We start from the raw sequence: 26,887 nt of genomic DNA, 5'->3' as shown, positions 1-26,887 counted from the left end.
AATTCTATTAGCTAAAGTTGTGAGTGAATGTAAATTTCTTTTTTCCTATGTTCAAGGATTTTCCCTTTCTGAAGATGTAATTGGGCATTAACAAGTTTTAAGGATATTATATAATGATTGAACTTGTATGCTTCTTTCCTTCAAAGGCCAAAGATAAAAAGTATTTTAAGAGTTTTTTTTTAAGTAAGCGTAAGGGAATATTTCTTTTAATCTCTAGATTTTCACGGATTGTTTATCCAATTTTACTTATTGAAATGTGTGTGTGTGTTTTTTTTAACAAAACTGCATTTCAATTATTTTTATTTTAATGTGCAGAAATAGGCAGTCTTAAAATGGTCTGGTCTATGATGAGGCGATGTTTTTGTGTCTCGAACTATTTTGGAGTACCTGAATTTATTAGATAATTTATTCAACCATTATTAACAAAATATAATTTAGCTTCATCGGTTTATACAACGTTTGAAATCTTTATTTTGAGGAAATTTTTGTTTCCACAATCACTCAAATGAAGAACAAAACCAAATTTTAGATTTAATTATTGATCTTCTCACACGAATCAACTCACACGAAATCGGGAAAAGTTGCCCCGACCCCTCTTCGATTTGCGTGAAATTTTGTCCCAAGGGGTAACTTTTGTCCCTGATCACGAATCCGAGGTCCGGTTTTTTTCAATATCTCGTGATGGAGAGGCGTTACGACCCCTTTCATTTTTGAAAATGCGAAAAAAGAAGTGTTTTTCAATTATTTGCAGCCGGAAACGGTTATGAGATAGAACTTTGATGCGGGACTTTTACGTAAAATTGGACGCCCGATTTGATGGAGTACTCAGACTTCCGAAAAAAAATTCACTATGAATCACAAATTATATCGATAATTCTCGTAATTTTGAAAACACCAAAATTTCTCTTACAAATATCTGGGTGCTTCAAGCTCTGATTGATGTGCACCGTTAATTTCGATTATTGTTGTTTGGAGCTATTTTCTAATGGTTTATTTTGATTTTTTTTTTTAAATTTCTTACTAAATGGAAGGTGAATTTTCCGAACGAAAATCATTCTGATCCAGGCTTGGCAAACACTCAAATTCTCTATTTCATAACAGAGAGCGGTACAATATTCCCACAAAAAAAAGTTATATCGAACTCTACAAAATTCCAATCACCTCAACCCAGATTACGTTATCTAAACACGGAAGTAAAAGATTTTGTTTATTTTTAGTTGATTTGCTACTACGATTTATTTTTTTCACTTATTTGATTTATACATGAAAATAACGATTTAAAATTTGGAAACACTACACAAAACGCCAAAATTGCTTACCAAATTCAGCAACTTTCCGTGCCTTCAAACCAACGATCCCCGGGAAAAAGGTGCACATCACATCCATCGAGAGGACACCCCTTCGTCAATCGTGATGTGTGTGTGTGTGTGTGCAGTGGAGCTGCGTTTCAAATCAATCTCCAATCCGAAAGCCTCTCGTCCGAACCAGGAACCGGCACGTCAGAAATCTCTTGATGCCGGGTGTTTTTTTTTCTCCTCTACCAAACTGGGTGGGGTTGTATTTGCATTCTAGTTCATAGATTTTGTGTGCTGGAGTTGCGTTGCCTAACACATAAAACATAGAGTGGCTTTAGTTGGAACGCTTGCGATTCATGAATATCTGGAGGAAGATTTGGATGGGGCGTATTTCGGTTTTTTTGTTAATCTTTTTTGATCGAAATATGCAAACTGTTTAGTATTTAGTCGAGATTTTTGCTAAAACTAGTGAGATTTTTTGCGTCAGCGTCAAACGCGGAAAATCTGGTTTCGTCCACTGACATAAACAAACAAAGAGGATTGGAGTCCCCGAATGGGGAATATCGTAGTTGCAAGAATTTTTTCTACTTTGAACACGTTTGTGGGAAAAAAACGTTTCGTTTATGGATGTATTTTCATAAATTGATTTTTTAGATGCCTTTGAAGAGAACTTTTCCGTACTTTTTTAGTTTCGTGAGTTATCAAACACGATCCCAATACTAATGGATTTTCCTTTCTGATTTTTTACAGTACTATGAAATGTCGTACGGCCTCAACGTCGAAATGCACAAACAGGTAAGTCTTGCCCTCTCCACCGATTGTACCAGCTCATCACCGGGAGACCCTTCATCCATCATCCAATTAAAAACCTCACACCTCAGTCAAGCACTCTACGCTCCATTCAGTCAACAAATCAACCCTCAACCCCTTTTTCATTAATGAGCTTCCTCCAATGCCAGGAAAACCGCCATTACACGCAAACAACCTGCCCCATTTCCGTCCCCACGGGTTTCGAAAAATCCTTGGAAAATCCCACCCCCCCTTCCCCACTGTAAATAAGATAATCACATAAAATTAAATAAATGTCACAGCACGAAAAGACAAACTCCTGGCCCCCCAAAAACGGGCGACCTTTTTGCCCTGGCCTGCCTCCGCCTTCCAGGGAAATGTCGTCGCTGTGGTGTGGCAATGTGTGTGAGTGTCGTAACCACCATCGACGACGCCGGCCAAGAAAGGCGCAAAAGGATATGGCCCTGGTTTGCTATCAGATTTACTGGCACCACGGTGAAGACAGCTAGCTCGCTGTGGTGCCGCTGGGAGGAGGGCAGTGGTGCCAGATTTGGCATTTTTTTCGATTCTTTAATCTCAGTTTGATCTATTTTTTTAAGTTCGTCATGAATAGCAGTATTGTACAAGCTTTTAATTGTTGAACTGTATATTCTAATTAAAATTCAATTAACATGCATCATTAATAAAATCCTACAAGCCGGTTCAAATTAAAAATTGGAGAACATTTTAATAACTTTTTTTTACTTGTATAAAATATGATGGACATAAAAAATCAGCATATTATAAATCTAAAAAAAAAAAAATTTTCAAATTTGTTATTGTTTTTTGCCATAAACTGTCTTGAATAATTGAGTAACTTAATATTAAAATATTTCATAAATTTTATTGTAGAATGGGGAAATGTATATTTATCTTGTAAAGGTTATTGGTTTTGAAATAAAGGGTTTCTAATCCAAATTTTCAACTGAAATAAAAAAAAACTTAAACTGTTTTAATTGAAATGTGTTAAACAACTAAAATAGTAGTTTATGCAACAATTTGCAAAAAGAGGATTTTTTCAGCACGAGTCGTACATTTATCCAACGAGGTTCACCGAGTTGGATAAATACAAAGAGTGCTGAAAAAATCAAGTTTTGCAACGAGTTCCATACAACATTTTTTGCAATTCCAAAAAACACACACTGAGTGAACTTTTACGTCCAATTTTCATGTATTTTGCCAATAAATCGTTTAAATCAAAAAATGTTGAAAAGTGTTACTTTTCAAAACAAGTGCTGAAAAGTTCAACTTTTCAGCAACCATTTGAGTGCTGAAAAGTAGAACTTTTCAGCATTTATCTTGAAAAGTGTTGTTATTCGATTCTGTTATTTTTGGTACAGAAAAGTAGGCTTTTTCGTCGTTCAAGAATGACAGAAAAAGTAAGTAGTTTCACGACGGAATTGCAAAAATTATATTACGGTTTTGATGAATTTTGCTCATTTTTTCGTTGTTTCATTTTTATAAATGAATTAGGCTGGTACAAATTTTAATTATAGTTTTTGTCCCCCCCCCCCTTCAATGTTGGCCCGAAAAATCAGGGGGCGAAAAAAATATTTTTTCAAAGAACTTCAATATTTTTATGATAATTTAAGTGCAATTAGTTAAAATCAATTTAAAATGAATTACCCTGCGTTTAGAATCATTTTAGCATGTTTGGGTTGATTTAAAAACCTTTTGAATTTTTGAAAATTTTCGATGTCTACTATCGCTAAAGTTTTTTTTTTGCTAAAATTTTTATTTTCGTCAAATTTTACATTTTTTGAAAATTTTTATTGCAAAACAATTGAACTAGTGTAAAATACATTTTAAAACACTTTTTCCATACAAATGTTGAAACTATGGCATGTTATTTAATATTTATATTTTTTTATTTTTTTGCCATAAATCTTGGTGCAAAAACTCTTGTTGATGTGCACCCTTAATGGACTTCGTATACTGAAATAAAATTCAGCGTTTTCTAGAACTGCTAAATATATAACTTAAAATAAAACAAGTTCACATTTCAAATTTCATTCTCAAATATTGAGGAAAAAAAAATTCAAACTTCAAATTAGAATGCAACATTTGTAGCCAATTTTCAAGATATTTAAATATGTGCTTACAATATTTCAACTGTCAAAAAGTTTCCCAATTTGTTTTATTTTTTAAGGAAACTTCAATTTAAAATTTTTTTAAATCATATTTAAATTTTGACAGCGTCGTAAAAGAGGAGGAGACAAAGTTATTAAACAAAAGCAATAAGTATTTAATCTGCCCTGATCTGCCCTTATATCTCCTTATTATCACTATCAGTATAAAAATGCTAGAACTCCGAAAAAAATGAATTTCAAAAATTCTTATTTCGTTGTTCCCGAATAATATGTCCAATAAAATAATCCATTAAATAATGCTAACAAAAATTTAAAAACGAAAAATCAGAAGATTTGAAAATTTGATTCTTTGCCAAAAATCAGGGTCAAACCAAACAGTTGATAATAAAAAGATTTAATGTTAAACAAATTATTAACTTTGGATTGCTTAAAAAAATAGATAAAAAAAACTTTTTCAATAAATTTGAATAGAATAGTTTTAAAAATGTGCTAACTTTTCAAATGTTAAAAACTTCTATTTTTTTAATGAATTCAAAAACTGTTTAGCTATTAGATGTTAAAATATGTTTTTCTTTCAAATTTTATTTAAAATCAGGTTGAAAAAAAATCAAAAAAGCTTAATTAATCAAAAAACGTTACTTAATCCACCCTTAGGTGGTCGACGCTTTCCTCACATTTAAATGATGCTATCCAAAACGCAAATAGTGCGTAAATAACACTTAAGTGCTTATAACTTTTGATAGGGTTGTCAGATCTTCAATGTTTTGGAAGCATTAGAAAGCTCTTTTGAATACATATCCAACGATAGGTCGCTTGAGAGATCCGGACAACGTTTTCATCAACATATCTGAGATCCGGCCTCCAAAAAGCGTATAAATAACACTTAAGTGCTTATAACTTTTTTTTCCAAAGTACTCTTATTTTTGTATTATAATCAAAATCAAAAATATATATCTTAAAAAACGCAAATCGCAAAAATATGATTATTTTTCAATTTGCTCTTTTCATAAAACAAAAAAATTCTGGTAATAATTTGAAGAATTCTGGTTTCTTTTTTTTTCAACTCATTTAACTATTCATTTCCAATATTTTTTCCTCTCGAAATGCTAGCCTTCCACACACACACTCATTCACACTTCGCATTCGTATGGGATGGTGATCTTAGCGGGTTGCAGACTGGATTTCGTCATGTATATGTGATGATTGTCTAGCTCAAGTTACTTAGAAATTGATTATAAGGAATCAAAACAATTCTAATAGAACAGAACACCATTCCTCATAAAAGCTGCTTTTTTAATCTGAGTAGTAAAAGTATTAAATTCATCCTGAAACGCTGTATGACAATAGAAATCAAGTCAGTAGACGAGTCGGACAGTTCACAATGAATTGCAGTTTATTCTGTCTTCTTTTTTTTTAACAGCAGATCTTTCATTGCGAGCACTTCATTGCGAATTGATGTATGACAATGACTTGGAATCCGCTCGAAATCTCCACGAAGAACAGTGTGTTGCTTTTCTAAATTCAAACAATTCTGGCAACCCTGCCCTCCCGGCGAAGCCAAAAGCCAAAGGTGCGGCAAACAGTTCCGAAAACACAACGTTCCCATCCCCATGCGTTCCGTCCTCGGTAGGAGGGTTGGGGGTGACTTTTCCACAGCCTGAGAATGAGAGAGCTTTCCTCCCAGTCTCAGGCGAGAGAGAAGGAGAGGGAAACTCCAGAAGTTGCCAAGTGGTGCGAGGGTTATTAAATTAAAATAACAGTAATAGCTGTGAAAGCATGAAAAGTAGGAAAATCATGAACTCGTTGGAGCTCGCTCGCTCTCTCAGTAGTACAGCCTTCTCGCTCACTCTCACTCAGCGCGGCACCTTCTCGCCCCTAAACTCCCAGGACGTCGGAGGTCGGTTGTGTGGAATGTATTTGCTTAATTGCGCTCGTTTCGACGACGACGTGCGCTCCGGAACCGACAGCAAATTTTCCTCAACTCTCGCTCCTTCCCCTCGCTCTTTCAGAGGGTTGGGAGGAAGGAAAATTAGTGTTTGTGCGCAACAAAACCGATTTCCCCGAGAAGTTGTGTACTTTCGCTCGGAAAGGAAACCCCAGTGCTGCTGCTAGTTTGGGTTTCCGCTTGTTCTGGCTCCCCACCTACCTTCTCTCTATGTACCTTGGTAAGTGTTTTCCGACTGCCGGCGAGACAGACTTGGCTGGATTGTGTTGGCTGGCAAGTGGCAAGATGGCTCTTTTTTTGTGGATCCTGGCACAGTTGGTGAAATTGGTTGAAATGGGGTATGGCGGGTAATTCATCGTGAAATGGCAGTAAAATTCACGATGAAATAGAGTATCAACAATTGTGCAGATTGTCGAAAAGTGCTCATTTTAAGACAAACCTTCACAATGCTAAATATTGTTTAGAAGCATTACAAAAACTTTCATGAAACATTTCAGGAGCGTGAAACAATAGCTTGCCTGCTGTTCATGATGAATTTTTAATCAAATGACTTCTCTTAAAAGCCCTAATAATTGTTTTGACACAATACAATAATACTTTCAACTAGTTTGCTTATGTTTGTTTTTTGTTTGTCTTGTTGATTTTTTGAGCAAAACAAATGTTTGAACTGCTGTTCATTATGAATTTCTTTTGGAAACTTTTTTGCAAAATGCTTAAAATTGAATGATCTTTAATTTTAGTGTTAAGCTACACGACGCTTTTGTTAACAAAGCAGTTTTTTTTTTTGAGTACTCTATTACTTATCCGACATACAGCTGTTCACGATGAATTGCCCAGTTAAATCCTTCCCAATCCCACTGTCCACATCCAACTTTCTCAAACGAGCAGAGCAGGCGATCCTAACTTGATTATAATTCTCGTAGCATTCTCGCTTTCACAAAACACTCTCGGTTATTCCACCGTCGTCGTCCCGTTTCCACCGTAGACGCCCCCCCCCCCCTTTCCGAAGAAGATACGCCGGAATGACAACGTTTTCAAGACGACCTGGCTGCAGGTCCTTGATTTCTTTAGTCAACCAACCAACCGACCGAAAACAAGCTTGATTGTCAAAGTCCTTTAGGAGTTAAGGGAGGGCGCCCCCCCCCCCTCTTTGATGATGGCTTCACTGATGATGACGGTTTGATGACGGCGTGAAGCGTGCTCGAACGATGAGTTGAAAGTTGGAATAATAATCAACTCGAAGAAGTTGTTTGAGAGAGAGTGTGCAGCGCGGGCACGCTAATGGTCTCAGGGAAGAAGGTGGGGTTGTGTCCTGAAACGGAATACATTATCCTTGCTACAACGAGCATACGGCACGGCGTAGGAAGGATTCACGTTTTAAGGGCTGGCAATGGTATGTGGTTTCGGATATGAGCTGTACGTGGAGATTGCCGGCCCGGAACGTCGTCGTCGTCGTCTTCTTCGTGGGGTGTCCTTTGGGAATGTCTTGTGGGAGTATGTGTGTGTGTGCGGGCGTGTATTAAGCAATAATAATCGTATTAGACACGGAATCAGATTAAAGTGAGTGAGAACCGAGAAATTGAGCTTCACGCTGCGGCGGAGAAAGTGGTTGATGTTACGGGGGCGGTGTTCTGTTCTGCGCAGCACAGTTGTCAGTAATTTGATTAGAATGTTGTACGCCAAATTGCTAACTGAGAATTATGTGTTCAACACCGTGGCGCAGACTTCGGGGTTAGCCAGGTCACGGATGCTAATTGGCGTAGCGAAGCGTGGTGATTTGCCGAGAAGGGAACCGTGATTTGATTAGAAATTCATGATGAATAGCAGTGAGACTTGCACTGTTCTAAGCTTCAATACTTGTTTTCATCATGAATTTATGGATTCTTCACTAAGCAAATCATGATGAACACTACTGATCTTAATTAAAATAGCTATTTGTCAGGTTTGACTCACACTAATGTTCGTCTTGAATTGTTTCTTACATGCGATTATCTAGATTGTAATTTGTTGAGGAGGAATAAATAATTGAATTAGTAATTCATGATGAAAAGCACTATGATTTGCATTGCTCTTAGCTGGAATAGTAACATTTATAATGAAATCACAACTCATTTTCTTACTTCCATTTCTTATTAATTCATCATAAATTTGCACTAAGCAGTTAATGACAATCTTTGCTCTTCATATTCAAAGTTGTTTGAGCATGACACATACTAATACTCGTCATGAACTTCCTTCCACGTGAGACCAACTTTCAACACACAATTCCCCCAGCGATGCGTGACGGTTTGCTCAAGTTAAGATCTGTAAATGAAGGTGCATTGTTCTCATCTCTAATAGTAGTGTTCGTCATGAATTCATCTCACTTCTTCACGTTCTCTTAAACCATCCATTTTACGTTTTCTAGTACAGATCATGATGAACATTGCCCAACACTGAAAAAAATCTCTATTGCGTATGACACATACTAAGGTTCGTCATGAACAGCCCACGTACTACAATCTTTCAACTCACATATTCAATTCCCCCAGCTCGACAACAGATGTTCCACTTTAAGCAAAAACCCACGTGAACAACCACCCCCCCCCCACCCAACTCCACGTGGCCACCCCCCCCCCCCCATCGACTCTGTCGAAACCAAGATTGCGCCACCCCTCGCCATCGTCGTCCGTGCACGTTCCGTGTCCTGGATTAGGCCCGTTTTAACAAGCATAAAAACGTGCACAACGTGGTGGAACTGCAAAATGATTCTGATCTTTTCACCTCGTCGGCTACGCGTGGTTTCGGTGTTGTGGGAAAAGGACAAAAAATGTCCTTCCTGCCCCCTCCCCTTCAGAGGGTGGTGGAAAGCATATCTGTACCGGTGTACATTGGGTCGTTGAAATCCCTTGGCAGCGAGGAGTGGTGTACGGTGCTATTCATTTTTCTGGCTTTTCAACATTTTTTTTTTTGCTCTACTTTGTTTTGCTTGGCACTTTTTTTCCCGGTATTCTTTTCAGTGAATGGTACTTTTTCACACTTTTTACAATGGATTCTTTTTGCGCGGCAGGTTCAGCTTCCTTATGAACAGCAGTGTTGCGTACCATATTTTTCTGGAGTAGACCTTATGAAATATTCATACTTTGTGCTGTAATTTACTATTTCGCGAACAGCTGGGTTGGCAGGTAACTCAAGCAATAGTCGTACTACTGTTCGTGATGAAGTGAACTTGTTTATTTTTCTTGTTTTATTCACATTTTTGCTCTTTTTCAATTGTTATTGTATGCAAAATGTACTGCTTTGTATTTAAAATTTAAATAGAGACATTCATACTGCTGTTCGTCAAGAAGTTCACTTTTTTATTTCTATTGTTCATGAATTAAAATTATAAAGCAAATGAAACAATAAGATTATGAAGTTCAGCATGAACTGACTCTTATTTTTAAATATTTAAGTTCAATACTGCTTTTCACGCTGAATTGCATAATTTTTTAGTGAAATTCCTTAAAGCACCTACAAAATCGTCTCAATTAACACCTAACCTTCCGCTTTTTTCCCGGTATTCTTTTCATTGAATGGCACTTTTCCACACTTTTTACAATGGATTTTTTTTTTGCGCGGCAGGTTCAGCTTCCTTGTGAACAGCAGTGTTGCGTACCATATTTTTTCTGGAGTAGACCTTATGAAATATTCATACTTTGTGCGAGCAGCTGAATTGGAAGGTAGTTCAAGCAATAGTCGTACTTCGTGTTCAATATAAAGTATGTTGTTCAGTTTTTCGTGTATTATTCACAGTTTTGCTCGTTTCAAATGCATATTGTTTGCAACTTGTATTCAACATTCAAAGTGCACAATATTCATACTGCTATTCGTCACGAAGTTCACGTAACCATTTTTTATATAAGCAAATGATTGTTTACACTTCTGTTCTACATGAAGTGGGGCTGTTACGCATGCGAAACAACTTGCAAGCTTAGTTTAGTAATTCAATACTGCTTTTCGCGATGAATTGCATAAATTTTCACTTAAATTTCTTAAAGCTTCAACGAAATCCTCTCCATAAACACCCAACCTTCCGCAAAAATTGAATCCGAAGGCCCCTTCAGGGCTGCTTCTGTGAAGACACCACGTGTCACCCCTCCCCCCTTTCACCACACATTCAAGCTCCTCCTCGTTGCGGGTGGAAAAGCGTTGATTAAGTGGAAAACACCGAGCCGACGAGCTGTGGGGTGGCGGAGATTGTGATGAAAGCTCCAACAACAACAAAAAAGCTCCACCGCTCCAAATTAGAGAGTGAATGTTTGCGCCCCCCTACCCTTTCTCCTCACGACAAGAGGGGGGGGGGTGAAAACGCTCCTTCTGGCAGAATTTGTGATCCTGCTGTTTGAGGTTCTCCTCTTGGCAACCCCCCTCCCCTCTTTAGTGAAGGTATGAAAGGAAGATGAAAGTTTGCGAAGCACTCTTGCCCCCCCCCCCTCTTCACTTTCATGAAAAGAGGGGGGGGACTGCTTGACGGTGTGATGGCAACAGAGAGATGAGTAATCTGAGCAGTGAATCATTTTCATTCCTTTGTGGCACCTTGCGTCCCTCACTGCTGGGGGAGACCCCCCCCCCCCTCCTTTGAGGAGTTGGAAGGGGGGGGGGGAGGCAAAATAACAGCAAGGTCTATTCTTCTTTCCGAGCGAAGCCATCACCCGGAGTCACTTGGCTTGCAACGTTGTCGTTGCGTCGTCATCCTTGTTTCTTCGGAGGAACCCCCCCCCCCCCTTTCTCGTCATGAGTCGTTTCAAGTTTGCTCGTTTGGTGCCGGGAGGTCCTTTTGGCTGTGAGAGGACGTCCTTCGACAAAGTGTACGAGAGAACAATGCGGAGCAGAGTTCACCTAGCGGAACTAAGGAGGCTTTTTTGTAGTATTTCATACAATGTTGCGTGCAAGGTGTTTTTATTGCATGCAACGCTAATGCGATTTGCATTCCAGGTAAAGTTTTCAGAAGTGGCATTAAATTTCAAGTTGTTCAAGTTGAATGCTCCCCACTATTTTTCCATTTTTTTTAATTTAACTTTCTTTGCACACCGAGAAAAATTGGTTCCCAAAATAGTGAAAAAGCGTTCATGATATTGCGAACCAATGTCAAAGTGTTCAAATTTCATGTTCAAGTTTTTGAAAAACGCTCTATGAAATTTGAACACTTTTTTCGTGGTTCCCAATTTCATGAACACTTGTTCACGATTTGGGGAACACATTTTTCTCCGTGCACTAGCAGTCGAAAAACATTAAAAAGCTATACTTTTCGCAACGCAAACGCAAAAATACTCTGAGGCAAATGACGAAAGTTATTTAGCTGGCAGAGAGCAAGAAAAATCTGCGTTTGTTATTTCTTTTTCATTCTTTTTTTGTGTGCTATTGCGACCGAACAGTCCAATTGTGTCTCTTGGGGATTTGCAGAGTTTTCTTTATGAGATTTTTTTTTGCTTTCGGTTTGGTCGTTCGAAGCTCGAACCCCCAGATCGCCGGCGTATGATAATGTGATTTATTTAAATAATTTTCAGTGATTAGGGCTTTAATTAATTTCTGACTCGAGGGACGTCGTTTTTTGTGCAGTGTAAAGCTCGGTTTAATTCGGGGGGTGTAATTGGAAAATTAATTGCGAAGCTAATTAAAAATGCAGAAAAATATCTCCTTCTTATTCATTTTATCATTTAGTGGCATCTTCCTGGAAGAAAAACTTTTTTCACTTTCCATAAAAAGAACCTTTTTCCTGCAAGAAGAAAAAAAACCGGCACGTATAAATTAATCTCAATCAACTTTCTTTGCCCATTTCCTTCTTTTTGCAAAGTCGATTTTCCGCACCCTTGGAAAATCGCTCCTCTGAAGGGGATCAAAATACACGTTTTTTTTCTGCTCTCTCTCTCTTTTCGGAAAACCCCTCACGGACGACTCTGGAGGTAAATAAATTTATCATCCCAGGACGTGACGGCCAGGAGGGTGTGGGGAAAAGTTGTTTCGATGTGGTTTCGGAGAAGGTCATGCCATGGAGAAAAATGACAAGGGTGGGAGGATTAAAGAGATGATTTGGGTGTTTGGTTGAATTTCGTATTTTGAAGTTAATAATTTTCGTTAGAAAATGCATGTTATTTGCTAAAAAATGAAAAAAAAAACTTGTTTGATGCATTTTGCCCTCATTTTTGGTATTTTTTTTTCATCTCAAAAGTTACTTAAATCAATTTTTAAATATGTTTTCAAAATATAATACTGGAAAACATACTTAACTACAAAAGCATGTCTTAGTATTTTCATTTTTTTTTTCGTTTAATTATTGAAAATGACTTTCATTACTCAATAAAATTCTTATCAATATTATCTTCATCATTTTTTTTATGACAGATGGATAAAAAGCAAACATTTTCTAAAGGTTCTATCCAATATTTCCATTTTAGCAGTTACATTCAAATCGAAAAACTCTTCAAATCACCCACATAACTTCACCATTTTTTATTCCCATAAATTATTCATGAATCTTGCATGCACAGATTCCATTTTCATCTACCGTCAGCAAAAAAAGAAAATAGAAAAATCCATTTCTTACACCACGAATTCCAACACCACAAGCACTACAGTCCACCTCCACATCCAGCCGGCAATAAGGTGAGATAATAAATCGAGAAACGGATAAAAGAAAACAAGTCTCGTTTACCTCTCGGCCATTTCCAACTCCCCCCCAAACAGAGTTCATAATTTTTCCCAACTTGCTCCATCCTGTCGACCATTGTGCTTCCGGCACGTCCCTTCCCTCCCTCCCTCCCGGGAGATCCTCTTTAACCTAGAAAAAAGGACAAAGCCAACCCGCTGCCCCTTCCTTCCTCCTCCCAAAGGACGAACCTTCGTGACCGTAATGAATTCCTCCTTTTTTTCCTTGTTCACCTTCACCAACTTTTATTCGCCATCACTACCAGCAACAGAGACCCCCCCACCCTCTTCGCTCTCCCTTCCATTTTCCGCAATTTTCCTCCCCCGTCCCCTTTCCCACCAACCTTTTGTATTTACTTGCTTCCGCTTGAAACGCTCGAACAAATAAGCGCCCTCCCTGCCTCCACCGTCTGTTTTTCTCGCCCACTTTTCTGTTCACTTTTCCACCGACACCACCCACCCGGACTGGTGAAATGAAAAGAAGAAAAAAAAAAACCGGACAGCAAAAGGGAAATGCGAACGAGCGAAAAAGTGGCGCTTCCCATTTTTTGTTGCTACGAAGAGACTGTGGAAGGATGAGGAAGAGGAGGGGGGGGACTTTTCCACCGGTTGAGGTTGCCTGCCGCCGGTCTGCAGAGGATGAAGAGAGAGGTTGGGGGATACACAAGAGTTTACCGTTTTTCTCACCTTCGTTAGACTCATCCTCGGGTAGGGTTGTTTACGGCCTGTGGTGGAAAAGTAATGTGTTGAATAGGAATAGGAAATTTCAAAATGTGGTTTCTTAAATTGAAAATAGAATTTGGTTTTTTTTTCATAAGAAAAAAAAATAAAATTAAAAAAAATCCGAAGTAATTCGAACAATTGAAAAAATATAAAAAAAATTATCAATAGAATTGACTATTATAAAAAGTTGGAAAAACATTTTTGTAAAGATAAAGCTGTGCATGGTATCTGAAACACAATTTATTTAAATTTGATAATCAATGTATCTAGGTATACAAAACAAACAATGTATATTTCTGGAGTTTTTTTTTTAAAAAAAAGGTCCAATAAACCAAATTTTTAGTTGTTGCTTTTTGGGTGTTTTTAATACCCCTGACTCAAGGTGTTTACAAAAACACCCAAAAAGCAAAAACTGGAAATTTGGTTTATTGGACCTTTAAAAAAAAAACTCCAGAGTTCTTCTTCATTTAAAATTCAAAATCAAAATAAAAACTAACTTAATCCACCTATGTGGTTGGTGCCTTCCTCACTCTTTTTCAATAATGGGTGATATGTGATATGATGGGTTTGGACACAAATTTCGTCTGATTTCGTTGAGTTTCAGAATACAAAAAAACACACATATCACTCAAGGGCTCATAAGTGATATCTTAAGTGGTCATAGCTCGAGACAGGGTTGCTAGATCTTCAATGTTTTAGACACGTTGGAAAGGTCTTTCGATTACCTAACCAACGATGGGTCAGATGATGGATCCGGACATTGTTTACATACATTTAAGTGAGATCCGGCTACAAAAAAAGTACATAAATATCACTTAAGTGGTAAGAACTCGAGACAAGGTTGCCAGATCGTCTATGTTTTAGACTCGTTGGAAAGGTCTTTCGATTACCTAACCAACCATGGGTCGGATGATGGATCCGGACATAGTTTACATACATTTAAGTGAGATCCGACTACAAAAAAGTAAATTAATGTCACTTAAGTGATCATAGCTCAAGGCAGGGTTGCCAGATCGTCAATGTTTTAGACTCGTTGGAAATGTCTTTCGATTACCTAACCAACGATGGATCGGATGATGGATCTGGACATTGTTTACGTACATTTAAGTGAGATCCGGCTACAAAAAAGTACATAATTATCACTTAAGTGGTTATAACTTGAGACAGGGTTGCCAGATTATCAATGTTTTAGACTCGTTAGAAAGGTCTTTTAATTACCTAACTAACGATGTATAACATGATGATGTTTGGTTCAGTTTACTGCCATTTATTCAATTTCCGAAAATATGCAAAAACACATTTTTATACACAACTTTTGAACTACTTATCGAAACTTCAAACAATCCAATAGCACCGTATGGGACCCTAAACCAAGTCGAATGCGACTGGTTTGGTCAAAATCGGTTCAGCCAGTGCTGAGAAAACTGCGTGACATTATTGGTCACATACACACACACATACACATACACACAGACATTGTTTTTTTTTTTTTTTAATCGAAATGTTCAGTTTTCGATTCTGAATCGATATGTATACATCAAGGTGGGTTTTCAATCTTTAAATAAAAAGTTCAATTTTAGAGCAGGATTATAGCCTTACCTCAGTGAGGAAGGCAAAATGTGTTGTTGAATGTACTGAATGTTTTTAAAACGCCTTGTGATTTGATGTAATTTTACATGCAACGAGCGTCTAAATTTACCATGTCTGATTTTTTAGTTAATGATTTTATTGACTTTTTTCTGTGAATCTAATAAATATTTTTTTATAAATATGATTAACACTAAATTCAACAACAAAAAACCGCCTATTTCACACATTCATTAGATTTTTTAAAGTAAACCTTGCAAAGCTGAGCAATCTTCTATCAAAACTGAAAATTGATTTTATTAAAATATAAATAAATTTGTTCAAACTTTTTGGGGGCCATCCCTATGACTAGGGCTAGTGATTTTTCACGGCAGAAAAATCGGAATCACGTGTCATGCCCAAGCATTGAAATTTCACGGCAATTTCGCGATACTGTAAAAACTGCTCAAAATATTCGTAGAAATGTATTCTTTTAGCAAAATTATTTCCGGAAAAGTGTCTTAAAAGTAAGCAGTACAAAATAAAACCCCTGACACGAGAGTATTGAATTAGTTTTAGTAAATTTAGAAGAATTTCCACCAGATGATTTCTAATTTTTTTGTATAAGGTCTTACAAACAAATCTGGAGTTTTTTTTTTTTTTTGAAAAGGTCCAATAAACCAAATTTTCAGTTTTCGCTTTTTGGGTGTTTTTTAATACCCCTGACTCAAGGTGGTTTCAAAAACACCCAAAAAGCAAAAACTGGAAATTTGGTTTATTGGACCTTTTCAAAAAAAAAAACTCCAGAAACATTGAGTGTATTCCACTTACTCCAATGAACATTGCCGTAAAGTGTGAAAGGGATACACTCAATGTTAATATTTAATAATAAGAACTAAATAAAAAAAGTCAAGAATTTATGATTCAGCTGTTTTAATTTTATTGAGATTTTACAAATTAATTTGCTTAAAGAAAAAAATATTTTTCTTTTTTTTTGCTTTCCTTAAAAGTTCAGGCAAAACATCATTAAAAGCAGTTTTTACATTTATTGATAATTCAAAAAGAAATAAAATACATTGCAAAATGGTTAACAAATATGCATTCAATTGGTTTTATTTTACTTATCAATTGAACCAAAACACATAATTAATAAACATAAAAAAATAAAAAAAACTAAAAAAAAACTTTTTTTTTTCAAACATTCAAAAGATTTTTAAATCAACCCAAATATGCTAAAAATGATTCTCAACGCAGAGGAATGCATTTTAAAACGATTTCAGCTGATTGCACTTAATTTTCTATTGAAATTTTGAAAACTTTTTGCAAAAATATTTTTTTTGCCCGCTGATTTTTCGGACCAACTTTGAAGGGGAGGGAGACAAAAACTTATTTTTTTTTTTGCATTTTCTTTTTAAGAAGTATTGATTAATGTTCTTTTAAAATCTTTTCAGAATTTTGTGGAATAAAGCAATTATCTGCATTTTGTTGAATATTCCAATGAACAATATCTTCAAAAAATTGTTGTAGATCTGATATAAAATACTTTTCTATTTGTAAACTGCTTTAAAAATGCTTGTAAAAATCTTTGCAAATGTTTGAATTAAAATAAATAAAGCTTATATGCGATTTATCAATTGAATATTTTAAATTTCGCGACATTGCACGGTATTTCCCATATTTCACGACCCGAGGCAAATTTCACGGATTATGCGGCTTCCGTGAAATCGTGAAAAATCACTAGCCCTACCTATGACTAAAGCAGCCTTTTTGTGTCACTGGTTCAATTTTGGCAGCTGCTACAAAAATTGTAGCTGTATCTTTTGAAGGAATTTTCGGATCGGTTTGGTATCTTCGCCAAAGTTGTGGTACTCAGAAAAAATGCCGTTTTTTATGAAATTATTTTGTACGAAAAATAATTTACTGAAATTCTTATTTCTTTTTAAATTTTTTATTTGTTTTTGGTAACTAAAAACCGCAATATTTGACCAAAGAAAAATGTGGACAACAATTTTGCCGCCAAGTTATGGTTTTTTGAAAGAAAAAGAAATGTTTTGAAAAGATAGAAATTTTACTCTAGAAAATTGTTGATTCAGTGTTTTCTGTTAAGTCAAAAATGATATCGGATTAGCCATTTAAAGCTTAATTTTAACAGAAAAATTCGATTTTTTCTATTTTTTTTTAATTATCCATGATCACGAGAATATTGTTTTGGAAATGTTGAGAAAATTTACAATAAAATTGCTTTATTTGAAGATTGAGACTAATGAAAGAAATTCTTTTTTATAAAGAAATAAAGTTTTTTTTAACGACCATAGCAAATAATTTGTTTGCAAAATCTCCTTTTTGTTTAGCTAAATGAGTTTTTTTTATTTGATAATTGTTTAAAAATTACATAAATAGGATTGAAAATTGATTATCACTATTTCATTTACACAACTAAAATTTTTGCTTTCAAATCCATTTCGAATTCAAAATTTCATTTAAAAACATTATGAATAAATTAAACTGTAAAACAAACCTGTTCGTTCTTTTCAAATTTTCCACATTGATGTTATAAAAAAGGACAAAATACTTAATTTCAAATCTCCAGCTAGTTTTTTTTTAAGATTAAATAATTGATTTATTGTAATCTTGATATACAAAATTTAAATACCATTGCAATATAAATTAACATGTTTTAATCTTCGCAATTTGTACATTTAGTCACAAAAGTTAAAAATACAGTTTTGTTTATTATAAAATTGCAAAATAATAAAAACGAAAATCAAGCCTAACATTATAACTAAGAAATACGCATTAGAGGCAAACATGGACCAAAATGCAAATTAAATGAAAATGATAAATAAGAAAAACCAAATACTTCGTTCAATTATTGGCTATTTTGAAAAGTAGAAATATTCTTTCTTCAAAATTATATTGTTCAAGACAGACATAAAAATTATGATGTAAGTTTATCAATAAAAAAATATGAGATCTATTTAATAACAACTACATCGAAATCTGTTAATATTGTTACAATTTCATAACTTTGCTCAAAGAAAGCCACCAACCAAGGATTATTTTCCTGTCAACTAACAAGCCAGATAAAAAATAGCAAAACAAAAAAAGAAGAAAAACCCAACCTGTAAATTTGTGAGGTTGTTTGGCGCACTTTTAATTGGAAGTAATTTTCCGGACCAGCCAGTAGCAAGGGCAGCGACAAAAAGTGGCTACTCCGTGCGACACACTTTACCTGTTTAGCTGTTTTTTTTCTCTGTCCTGTTTTTACACTCCTTTAAACCAAGTCTCTGGAACCTGCTACCTCTCTGGCACACCTTGTTTGTGTGTTTTCACAGGAACATCAACCCTCCCCTCCCCTCCGCAAACCCAATCTGGTTTTAAAGTGGAGAGAAATAAGGTTGAGAAAAAAAAAACCTGCGAAAAAGGGGTGGAATTCCTGATGATGTTGTGTAATTTTAAGTGAAAGCAAACCGAAAAGGACGAATAAAAGCTCGGGGTGTTGAAATTGTTATGGCCGTGTGGCGGTGGCACTGCCACCCTGCCCCCAGCAGGAACTCGCTGAGCTTCAACGGTGGATTCCTAGATTTGTATTGTTTTGTTTTTTTTTACTAGCCTCTGGCAGATGATAAGGGATGTTCTTTTTCGACAGGGTTGGGTTGTGGGAAAATTGAGAGTTTTTTTTTGTTTTCATTTGTTGTTGTTCAAGTCATAATTAAGAGAGGATTAAATGAATCAACGCTGGTTTTGTAATATTTGTAATGTTCATATTTTTCCATAATTTCGCAGCCATAATTTATTTTATTTTATTTGTTTTACAAATTTTGTCTAATTTCAATCCTTCAATTCAGATCACACCTAGAATTGTAATTCAAAAGTCAAAAATAAACTAATTAAATTTCTCAACAAATAAAAATCCCCTCAAACCCACCGTGCCACCCTCCCGACCAAACAGAGCCAAGTGTGTGTTGTATGCAGCAAGGGAAAAGTGGAAAATCCCTTCCCTTCTCTCCTTTCGTTTTCCCTTTGTCCTCACCAAAGGGAAAGCCACCCTCCTGGCAGTCACCCAAAGTCAGAACGGCAACCGAACCAAATCCTGTGACACGTGGCAAAGGGGGGGGGATCGAAGGGACGGTAAACCGAGGCGAACAATTTTCCTCCCATCTGGCAAGCATTCCAAAGCTCTGAAAGAGGGAGGAGGAGGGGGGGGGGTTCGACCTGGGTCGTTATGTTATGCTATGGCTTGAGGGGGGAGGGGGAGGGTTGGGTTTAGCCAACGTTGTCGACGACGTCGTTTTCAGACCGTAGGAAAGTACGGCGAGGATTGAGAGGGGGGGGGGTCTCCCTCACCTCCCCCTTGGTTCTCTGTTTCAGGGTGGTTGGTTGGTTGGGATTTAGCGACCGGGCAGCTTCTGAATACTCTCTGTCCTGGCTTTCCTGCGAGGTGAGGAGTTGGGGGATCATGTTTATGAAATTAAATATAAAAGAAGAGAAAACGATACGGAAACAGGAAGTGACGGAGAGTGGGCGGGGGTTGGCTCTCGAGGGGGGGGGGATGAAAGTGAGGGTTGGAATAGAGTGAAGTGCCGTGTTATTGTGCTGTATTATCAGATGGGTGGTGGCGGTGACTTGAGGGGCTCAATGGGGTGGGTGGATTGGTTATTCTGGTTTAGAGAAACGGAGGATGATGGTGGTGAGTGTGTTTACGCTTAGCAAGCTGGAGGTTTATCCCGAGCGCCCAGAAAACAGAAGGTCCTTTCACTCTGGCACTTCTTGGTTTACGCTGTAGGTGGGATTACAGTAGGGACTAGCACAGTGGTTACCTAATTGGTAATAGTGGGAAAATATTTATAAATTATTTTACTTTATAAATTCTATATTTTTTTGTGTCAAATTTCTTTCCCTTTTTTCCTCGCTATAATTACAGTATGTTTAATTTTGGATAGTTTAAAATTTTATTGCTTGAATGATGCCGCTTTTTTAAATAAAATGTTGAAAATTTCACCAATTCCTTAAGTATTTATAACTAAGAATTATTGAAAAAGAATGCTGTGTTTTTTTACATTAAGGTCGTTGCAAATATTTTTTTATGTTTATGTCCCTCACCTCGACGGGCCAAAATTTAAAAAAAAGTATTAAAAAGGATACTACGAGCCATGGTTTCAACATTTTAATGAAAAAAAATGTTTTAAAATGTATTATACACTTTTCCAGTTGTTTTGCAATCATTTGTTTCCAAAATTTATAAGTATTCACGAAAATTTTACTTTTTTGTGGTGCTGTCCATAGGAAATTTCATAAAAATCCAAAACATTTTAAAACGAGCCCAAACACGCTGAATGTAATTATCAATGCAGACAAATGCAATTAAGTTTTCTTCCAGTTGAAGACACTTCTATATTCATCAAAATTTTGAAGTTTTCTTGAAATTTTTTTTTTGCCCCTCATTTTTCGGACCAGTTTTGAAGGGGGTGACAGAAACTGTGAAAAATATTACAAGACAGAAATCATTTCATTAAAGATAAAAAAACAACGCAATTTCGTTCAAACATATTGTGGCTTGGCTCTGTTTCTGGTCAAGGTAGATCAACAAACTTACAAAGTACAATACTATTTCGTGTAGAAAATGTAACAACTGAACTGAAGTAGAAAAAATCATGATAAAATGGATTTCAGACAGTTTACAATCGATTTTAAAAGTTTTTCAACGACAAAATCTGTTCTCAGCCAATGTTTTTGCCAATTTAAAAAAAAATCCGAAAGATCAAAAAATCGAAAAAATGATTTTTTCCCTTTGGTTGCATACATGTAAAAAATCTCAAAAAATCCGATTATTTATTAAATCCTTTCAAAAGATGATTTCCAATCACTCCTAAAAGTTTCATAAAGATATTTCATGATTTAAGTGAGTCGAAGACAATCTATGATTAAAGTTTTGCCATGCGCAAAGTGAACCGTCAAACTTTGTGAGCGTTTTTCTCAAAACACCGAGTTGATTGGCTGAAATTAAGAGTAAGGGCTCTCAAGACATGTCCCGTGTGCATGACGAAACTTGATTTCGAAATTAAGGTTTTTAAAAAATTATAAAAATAAAAAAACTGTTGATTTTTTATGAAAACAGAAAAATATGTTGATCTTTTTTTTTAAATTAACTTTTTGAGAATCGGCCTTCGTCATGCACACGGGACCCATTTAGTAAATATTCACCAAAATTTTGAGCTGATTTGGTCAACGCAGTGTTGAGATTTCGTGGCACCCGTTTTATGAAACTGCTGCCTTTAATTTTATTTTGATAATAAATGAAAATTTATTTTTAAATACCCTGAAAAAAAACTTTAAAAGAAATTGTGTGTACTCATACCGACCCTTGACATTTTTGCCAATATACTTGTATGTAACCCCTTAAATTAAACTCAAAGTCACTATATCGATGCCTCTGTGCTCTCTAAATAGGAAAACCAGCAAGCTAAGAACAAAAGAGCACAGAGGCATCGATATCTGGAAAACGGAGCACAGAAAATCTAGTATTTTTCTAATCTCAAAAGAAGCAATTTTTTGCCCTCTATAACATATACAAAAACACGAAAAAATTTAAAATTTGGATTGTAAGTATTCGATTTTTTGTAACAAAAAAATTCTATATAAAATCGACATTTTTCCGTGTACCAACTATTGTTCTGAATAGTCCTCATCAAAACCGTCAACTTTGCCGAAGGCACTAAAATGATCAGAAAATTTCTTTAAAAGATACAGATTTTCGAATATTTATATACCGGATGTCACGGTGCTCAAAATACCAATATTATGAAAAAAATATAGCGCATCTCTGTGCAAAGAATAAAAACATTCGCTGATGTAGTTTTCGAGATACAGCCCTTTTAAGATGTTACATCCGATTTTCAATAAGAAAACCAAAACAATCAATACAATTATAGCATTTCAAAGAATATGCATTTCGAGATAATGATGTTTTTTGCTTTATATGACTGTCAAGTATCTCTGGGCCAAGTTTCAGAAGGTTTGCTGATGTAGTTCTCGAGATACTGTCATTTTAAAATGTTATTTCCGATTTTTTTAAAGAAAATCCATAAAATCAATACAATTTCAGCATTTCAAACAATATGCATTTCGAGAAAATTGTGTTTTTTGCTTCATATTACTGTCAAGTATCTCTGGGCCAAGTTTCAGAAGGTTTGCTGATGTAGTTCTCAAGATACAGCCATTTTAAAATGTTATTTCCGATTTTTTCAAAAAAAACCATAAAATCAATACAATTTCCGCACTTTAAAAAATATGCATTTCGAGATAATGATGTTTTTTGCTTTATATTAGTGTCAAGTATATCTGGGTCAAGTTTCAGAAGGTTTGCTGATGTAGTTCTCGAGATACAGCCATTTTAAAATGTTATTTCCGATTTTTTCAAAGAAAATCCATGAAATCAATGCAATTTCAGCACTTTAAAGAATATGAATTTTGAGATAAAGGTGTTTTTTGCTTCATATGACTGCCAAGTATCTCTGGGCCAAGTTTCAGAAGGTTTGCTGATGTAGTTCTCGAGAATTGATTTTATGGATTTTCTTTGAAAAAAACGGAAATAACATTTTAAAATGGCTTTATCTCGAGAACTACATCAGCAAACCTTCTGAAACTTGGCCCAGAGATACTTGACAGTCATATAAAGCTAAAAACACCTTTATCTCGAAATGCATAATCTTTAAAGTGCTGAAATTGCATTGATTTCATGGATTTTCTTTGAAAAAATCGGAAATAACATTTTAAAATGGCTGTATCTCGAGAACTACATCAGCAAACCTTCTGAAACTTGGCCCAGAGATACTTGACAGTCATATGAAACAAAAAACACCTTTATCTCGAAATGCATATTCTTTGAAATGCTAAAATTGTATTGATTGTTTTGGTTTTCTTATTGAAAATCGGATGTAACATCTTAAAAGGGCTGTATCTCGAAAACTACATCAGCGAATATTTTAATTTTTTGCACAGAGATGCGCTATGGTGTAAGGAATCGATAGACCCCAAAATCTCGGATTGCATATTTTTTTCATAATAACGGTATTTTGAGCACCGTGGATGTGCGACAAAAGGTCGAAAGACATAAGGTCGAATGGACAAATGGTCGAAAGGACTAAAGATCGAATGGACAAAATGTAGAAAGGACAAAATGTTGAATGTGAAAAAATTAAACAAATAATTATAATTAAAAACTTCTAAAACATTCATGAAAAAAACATTTACTTGCGATCACGCCTGGTTTTTTTTGTGAGTTAATCCTTGGTTTATCCAACCTTTTAGTAATGATCTTTTAGATAAATAATCAGATTAACTTCCAAAACATTTTTCGATGAGATTTCCATTCTTTCAAACATGAACAGTTCTTCCAATATAAGTTCGACTTCTAAAATATTTTTTCAAGTTTTTATTTTTTTTAAACAAACTTTTCTTGTTTGTCGATATATTTTTGTGAGTTTTATTTTTCATTCTTTCAAACATGAGCAGTTCTTTGAAAAAACAAGTTCGACTTCTAAAATATTTTGAAGGTTTATTTAAAAAAAAAACTTTTTCTTGCTTGTCGTAACATTTTTGTGAGTTTTTTTTCCATTTAAACAAAAACATAAGTAGAGCTTTGAAAAAAAGTTAGACTACTTAAATATTTTGTAAGTTTATTTTTATTTAAAAAAAACCTATTCTTGATTGTCAAAATACTTTTGTGAGTTTTTCCATTCTTTCAAACATGAGCAGTTTTTTCATAAAAAAGGTCGAAATCTAAAATATTTTACAAGTCTTTTTTTTTTTTTGTTATTGAAAACAATTCTTTCTTGTTTGTTGCTATTGACTCCTGAAAATTTTTGGAAGTTTATGTTTTATTTTTTTAAACAACCTAATCTTGATTGTCAAAATATTTTTGTGAGTTTTTTCAATCTTTCAAACATGAGCAGTTTTTCCTTAAAAATGTTCGACTTCTAAAATATTTTCGATTTTTTAACAACCTATTCTTGATTTTCAAAATATTTTTTGTGATTTTGTCCATTCGACCTTATGTCTTTCGACCTTTTGTCATACATTCTCTTGGTAATAGGGAAGGCCTCCAAAAAGTTTGAGCTACTTCATAAAATATAAATAAAATCCATTTCCGGTTTTGGCGGAGAATTGCTCCGTTTTCTATATGAGCAGTTCTCTAGGATTTCGGTCATTCGATTTTTTTTGTATTTTTTAATCCGACTGAAACTTTTTTGGTGCCTTCGGTATGCCCAAAGAAGCCATTTTGCATCATTAGTTTGTCCATATAATTTTCCATACAAATTCGGCAGCTGTCCATACAAAAATGATGTATGAAAATTCAAAATCTGTATCTTTTGAAGGAATTTTTGATCGATTTGGTGTCTTCGGCAAAGTTGTAGGTATGGATACGGATACACGGAAAAAATTTGGTGATTTTTTATTTAACTTTTATCACTAAAACTTGATTTACAAAAAAACACTATTTTTAATTTTTTTTATTTTTTGATATGTTTTAGAAGGCATAAAATGCCAACTTTTCAGAAATTTCCAGGTTGTGCAAAAAATCACTGACCGAGTTATGAATTTTTTTATCAATACTGATTTTTTCAAAAAATCGAAATTTTGGTCGTACAAATTTTTCAACTTCATTTTTCGATGTAAAATCAAATTTGCAATCAAAAAGTACTTTACTGAAATTTTGATAAAGTGCACCGTTTTCAAGTTATAGCCATATTTAAGTGACTTTTTTGAAAATAGTCGCAGTTTTTCATTTTTTTAAATTAGTGCACATGTTTGCCCAGTTTTGAAAAAAATATTTTTGAAAAGCTGAGAAAATTCTCTATATTTTGCTTATTTGGACTTTGTTGATACGACCTTTAGTTGCTGAGATATTGCAATGCAAAGGTTTAAAAACAGGAAAATTGATGTTTTCTAAGTTTCACCCAAACAACCCACCATTTTCTATCGTCAATATCTCAGCAACTAATGGTCCGATTTTCAATGTTAATATATGAAACAATTGTGAAATTTTCCGATCTTTTCGAAAAAATATTTTGGAATTTTCAAATCAAGACAAACATTTTAAAAGGGCGTAATATTGAATGTTTGGCCTTTGTGAAATGTTAGTCTTGATTTGAAAATTCCAAAAATATTTTTTCGAAGAGATCGGAAAATTTCACAAATGTTTCATATATTAACATTGAAAATCGGACCATTAGTTGCTGAGATATTGACGATAGAAAATGGTGGGTTGTTTGGGTGAAACTTAGAAAACATCAATTTTCCTGTTTTTAAACCTTTGCATTGCAATATCTCAGCAACTAAAGGTCGTATCAACATAGTCCGAATAAGCAAAATATAGAGAATTTTCTCAGCTTTTCAAAATATTTTTTCAAAACTGGGCAAACATGTGCACTAATTTAAAAATGAAAACTGCGACTATTTTCAAAAAGTCACTTAAATATGGCTATAACTTGAAAACGGTGCACTTTATCAAAATTTTAGTAAAGTACTTTTGATTGCAAATTTGATTTTACATCGAAAAATGAAGTTGAAAATTTTTACGACCAAAATTTCGATTTTTTGAAAAAATCAGTATTGATTAAAAAATTCATAACTCGGTCAGTGATTTTTTGCACAACCTGGAAATTTCTGAAAAGTTGGCATTTTATGTCTTCTAAAACATATCAAAAAATAAAAAAAATTAAAAATAGTGTTTTTTTGTAAATCAAGTTTTAGTGATAAAAAGTTAAATAAAAAAATCACCAAATTTTTTTACCGTGTATTATTTTTCCAGTGTAGTCCGTATCCATACCTACAACTTTGCCGAAGACACCAAATCGATCAAAAATTCCTTCAAAAGATACAGATTTTTGAATTTTCATACATCATTTTTGTATGGACAGCTGCCGAATTTGTATGGAAAATTATATGGACAAACTAATGATGCAAAATGGCTTCTTTGGGCATACCGAAGGCACCAAAAAAGTTTCAGCCGGATTAAAAAATACAAAAATTAAAATTGAAGAAAAAAGACCGATTTCGTAGAGAATTGCTCATATGTAAACGCCTCTCTTTCAATTAAATAAAAAGTTCTAAAAAGTATGTCATGTTTTTGATTATGGAAATCCTTAGTCAAACATTCTCCGAATCCTGAAATTCTTGGATTTTGAAAATGCCCTGATGTGTAGTTAAGGGTTCTTTTGGGATTTTAGTGCTCATAATAATTGGAAAAATTACGAAGCAAATGCAGCGGCATTTTGAATTTTTATCAACTTTTTTTGTTTAACTATTTAGCATTCAACACAAACATAAAAACATATAAATATTGAAATAACAAGCCATAGCTTAAACATTTGCTTAGAAAAAGTGTGTTGAAATGCATTTTACAGTAGTTAAGTTGTTTTGCAATCATTAGTTTCAAAAAAAAATGTGAGATTTGACGAAAACAAAAACTTTAGCGTAGAAAAACTTTACGCTATAATAAACATCGAAAATTCAACTTTAACATTTTTAATTTAAACTTTAATTAAAATTTGTACCAGCCTTATGTAGAAATTGCTAGATCAAACATTTGGGCAAATCATTTCAACAAAGTTTTGGTTAGACTTTCATTTCGCTTATTTCGAGCCTTGTCCATAATTTTAAACACTACATCAATCAAATAAGATTGTTGGAAATCGCTTAAAAAAAGAAATATTTAATTCTGCTTATTTTATTAGATTTTTTCTAATCTTATCAAAAAGAAATTTGTGTAA

General features: G+C 34.7%; 1 protein-coding gene across 15 annotated transcripts in view; it reads left to right on the top strand.

Annotated features, from left to right (window-relative positions):
- Window positions 1-26,887, top strand: part of LOC6043265 (protein groucho) — a 384,958-nt gene that overhangs the window by 264,208 nt on the left and 93,863 nt on the right. For all 15 annotated transcript variants that reach the window (XM_038265213.1, XM_038265218.1, XM_038265217.1 and 12 more), the window contains one exon: window positions 2,046-2,090. In XM_038265213.1, the coding sequence (XP_038121141.1) occupies window positions 2,046-2,090 (45 nt within the window). The remainder of the gene's footprint in view (window positions 1-2,045; window positions 2,091-26,887) is intronic.

The sequence above is a fragment of the Culex quinquefasciatus genome, chromosome 3, assembly GCF_015732765.1.
Source record: "Culex quinquefasciatus strain JHB chromosome 3, VPISU_Cqui_1.0_pri_paternal, whole genome shotgun sequence".
Taxonomy (NCBI): Eukaryota; Metazoa; Arthropoda; class Insecta; order Diptera; family Culicidae; genus Culex; species Culex quinquefasciatus.
Note: the sequence above shows the minus strand (reverse complement) of the source record. Positions and strands in the feature narration are given on the sequence as shown.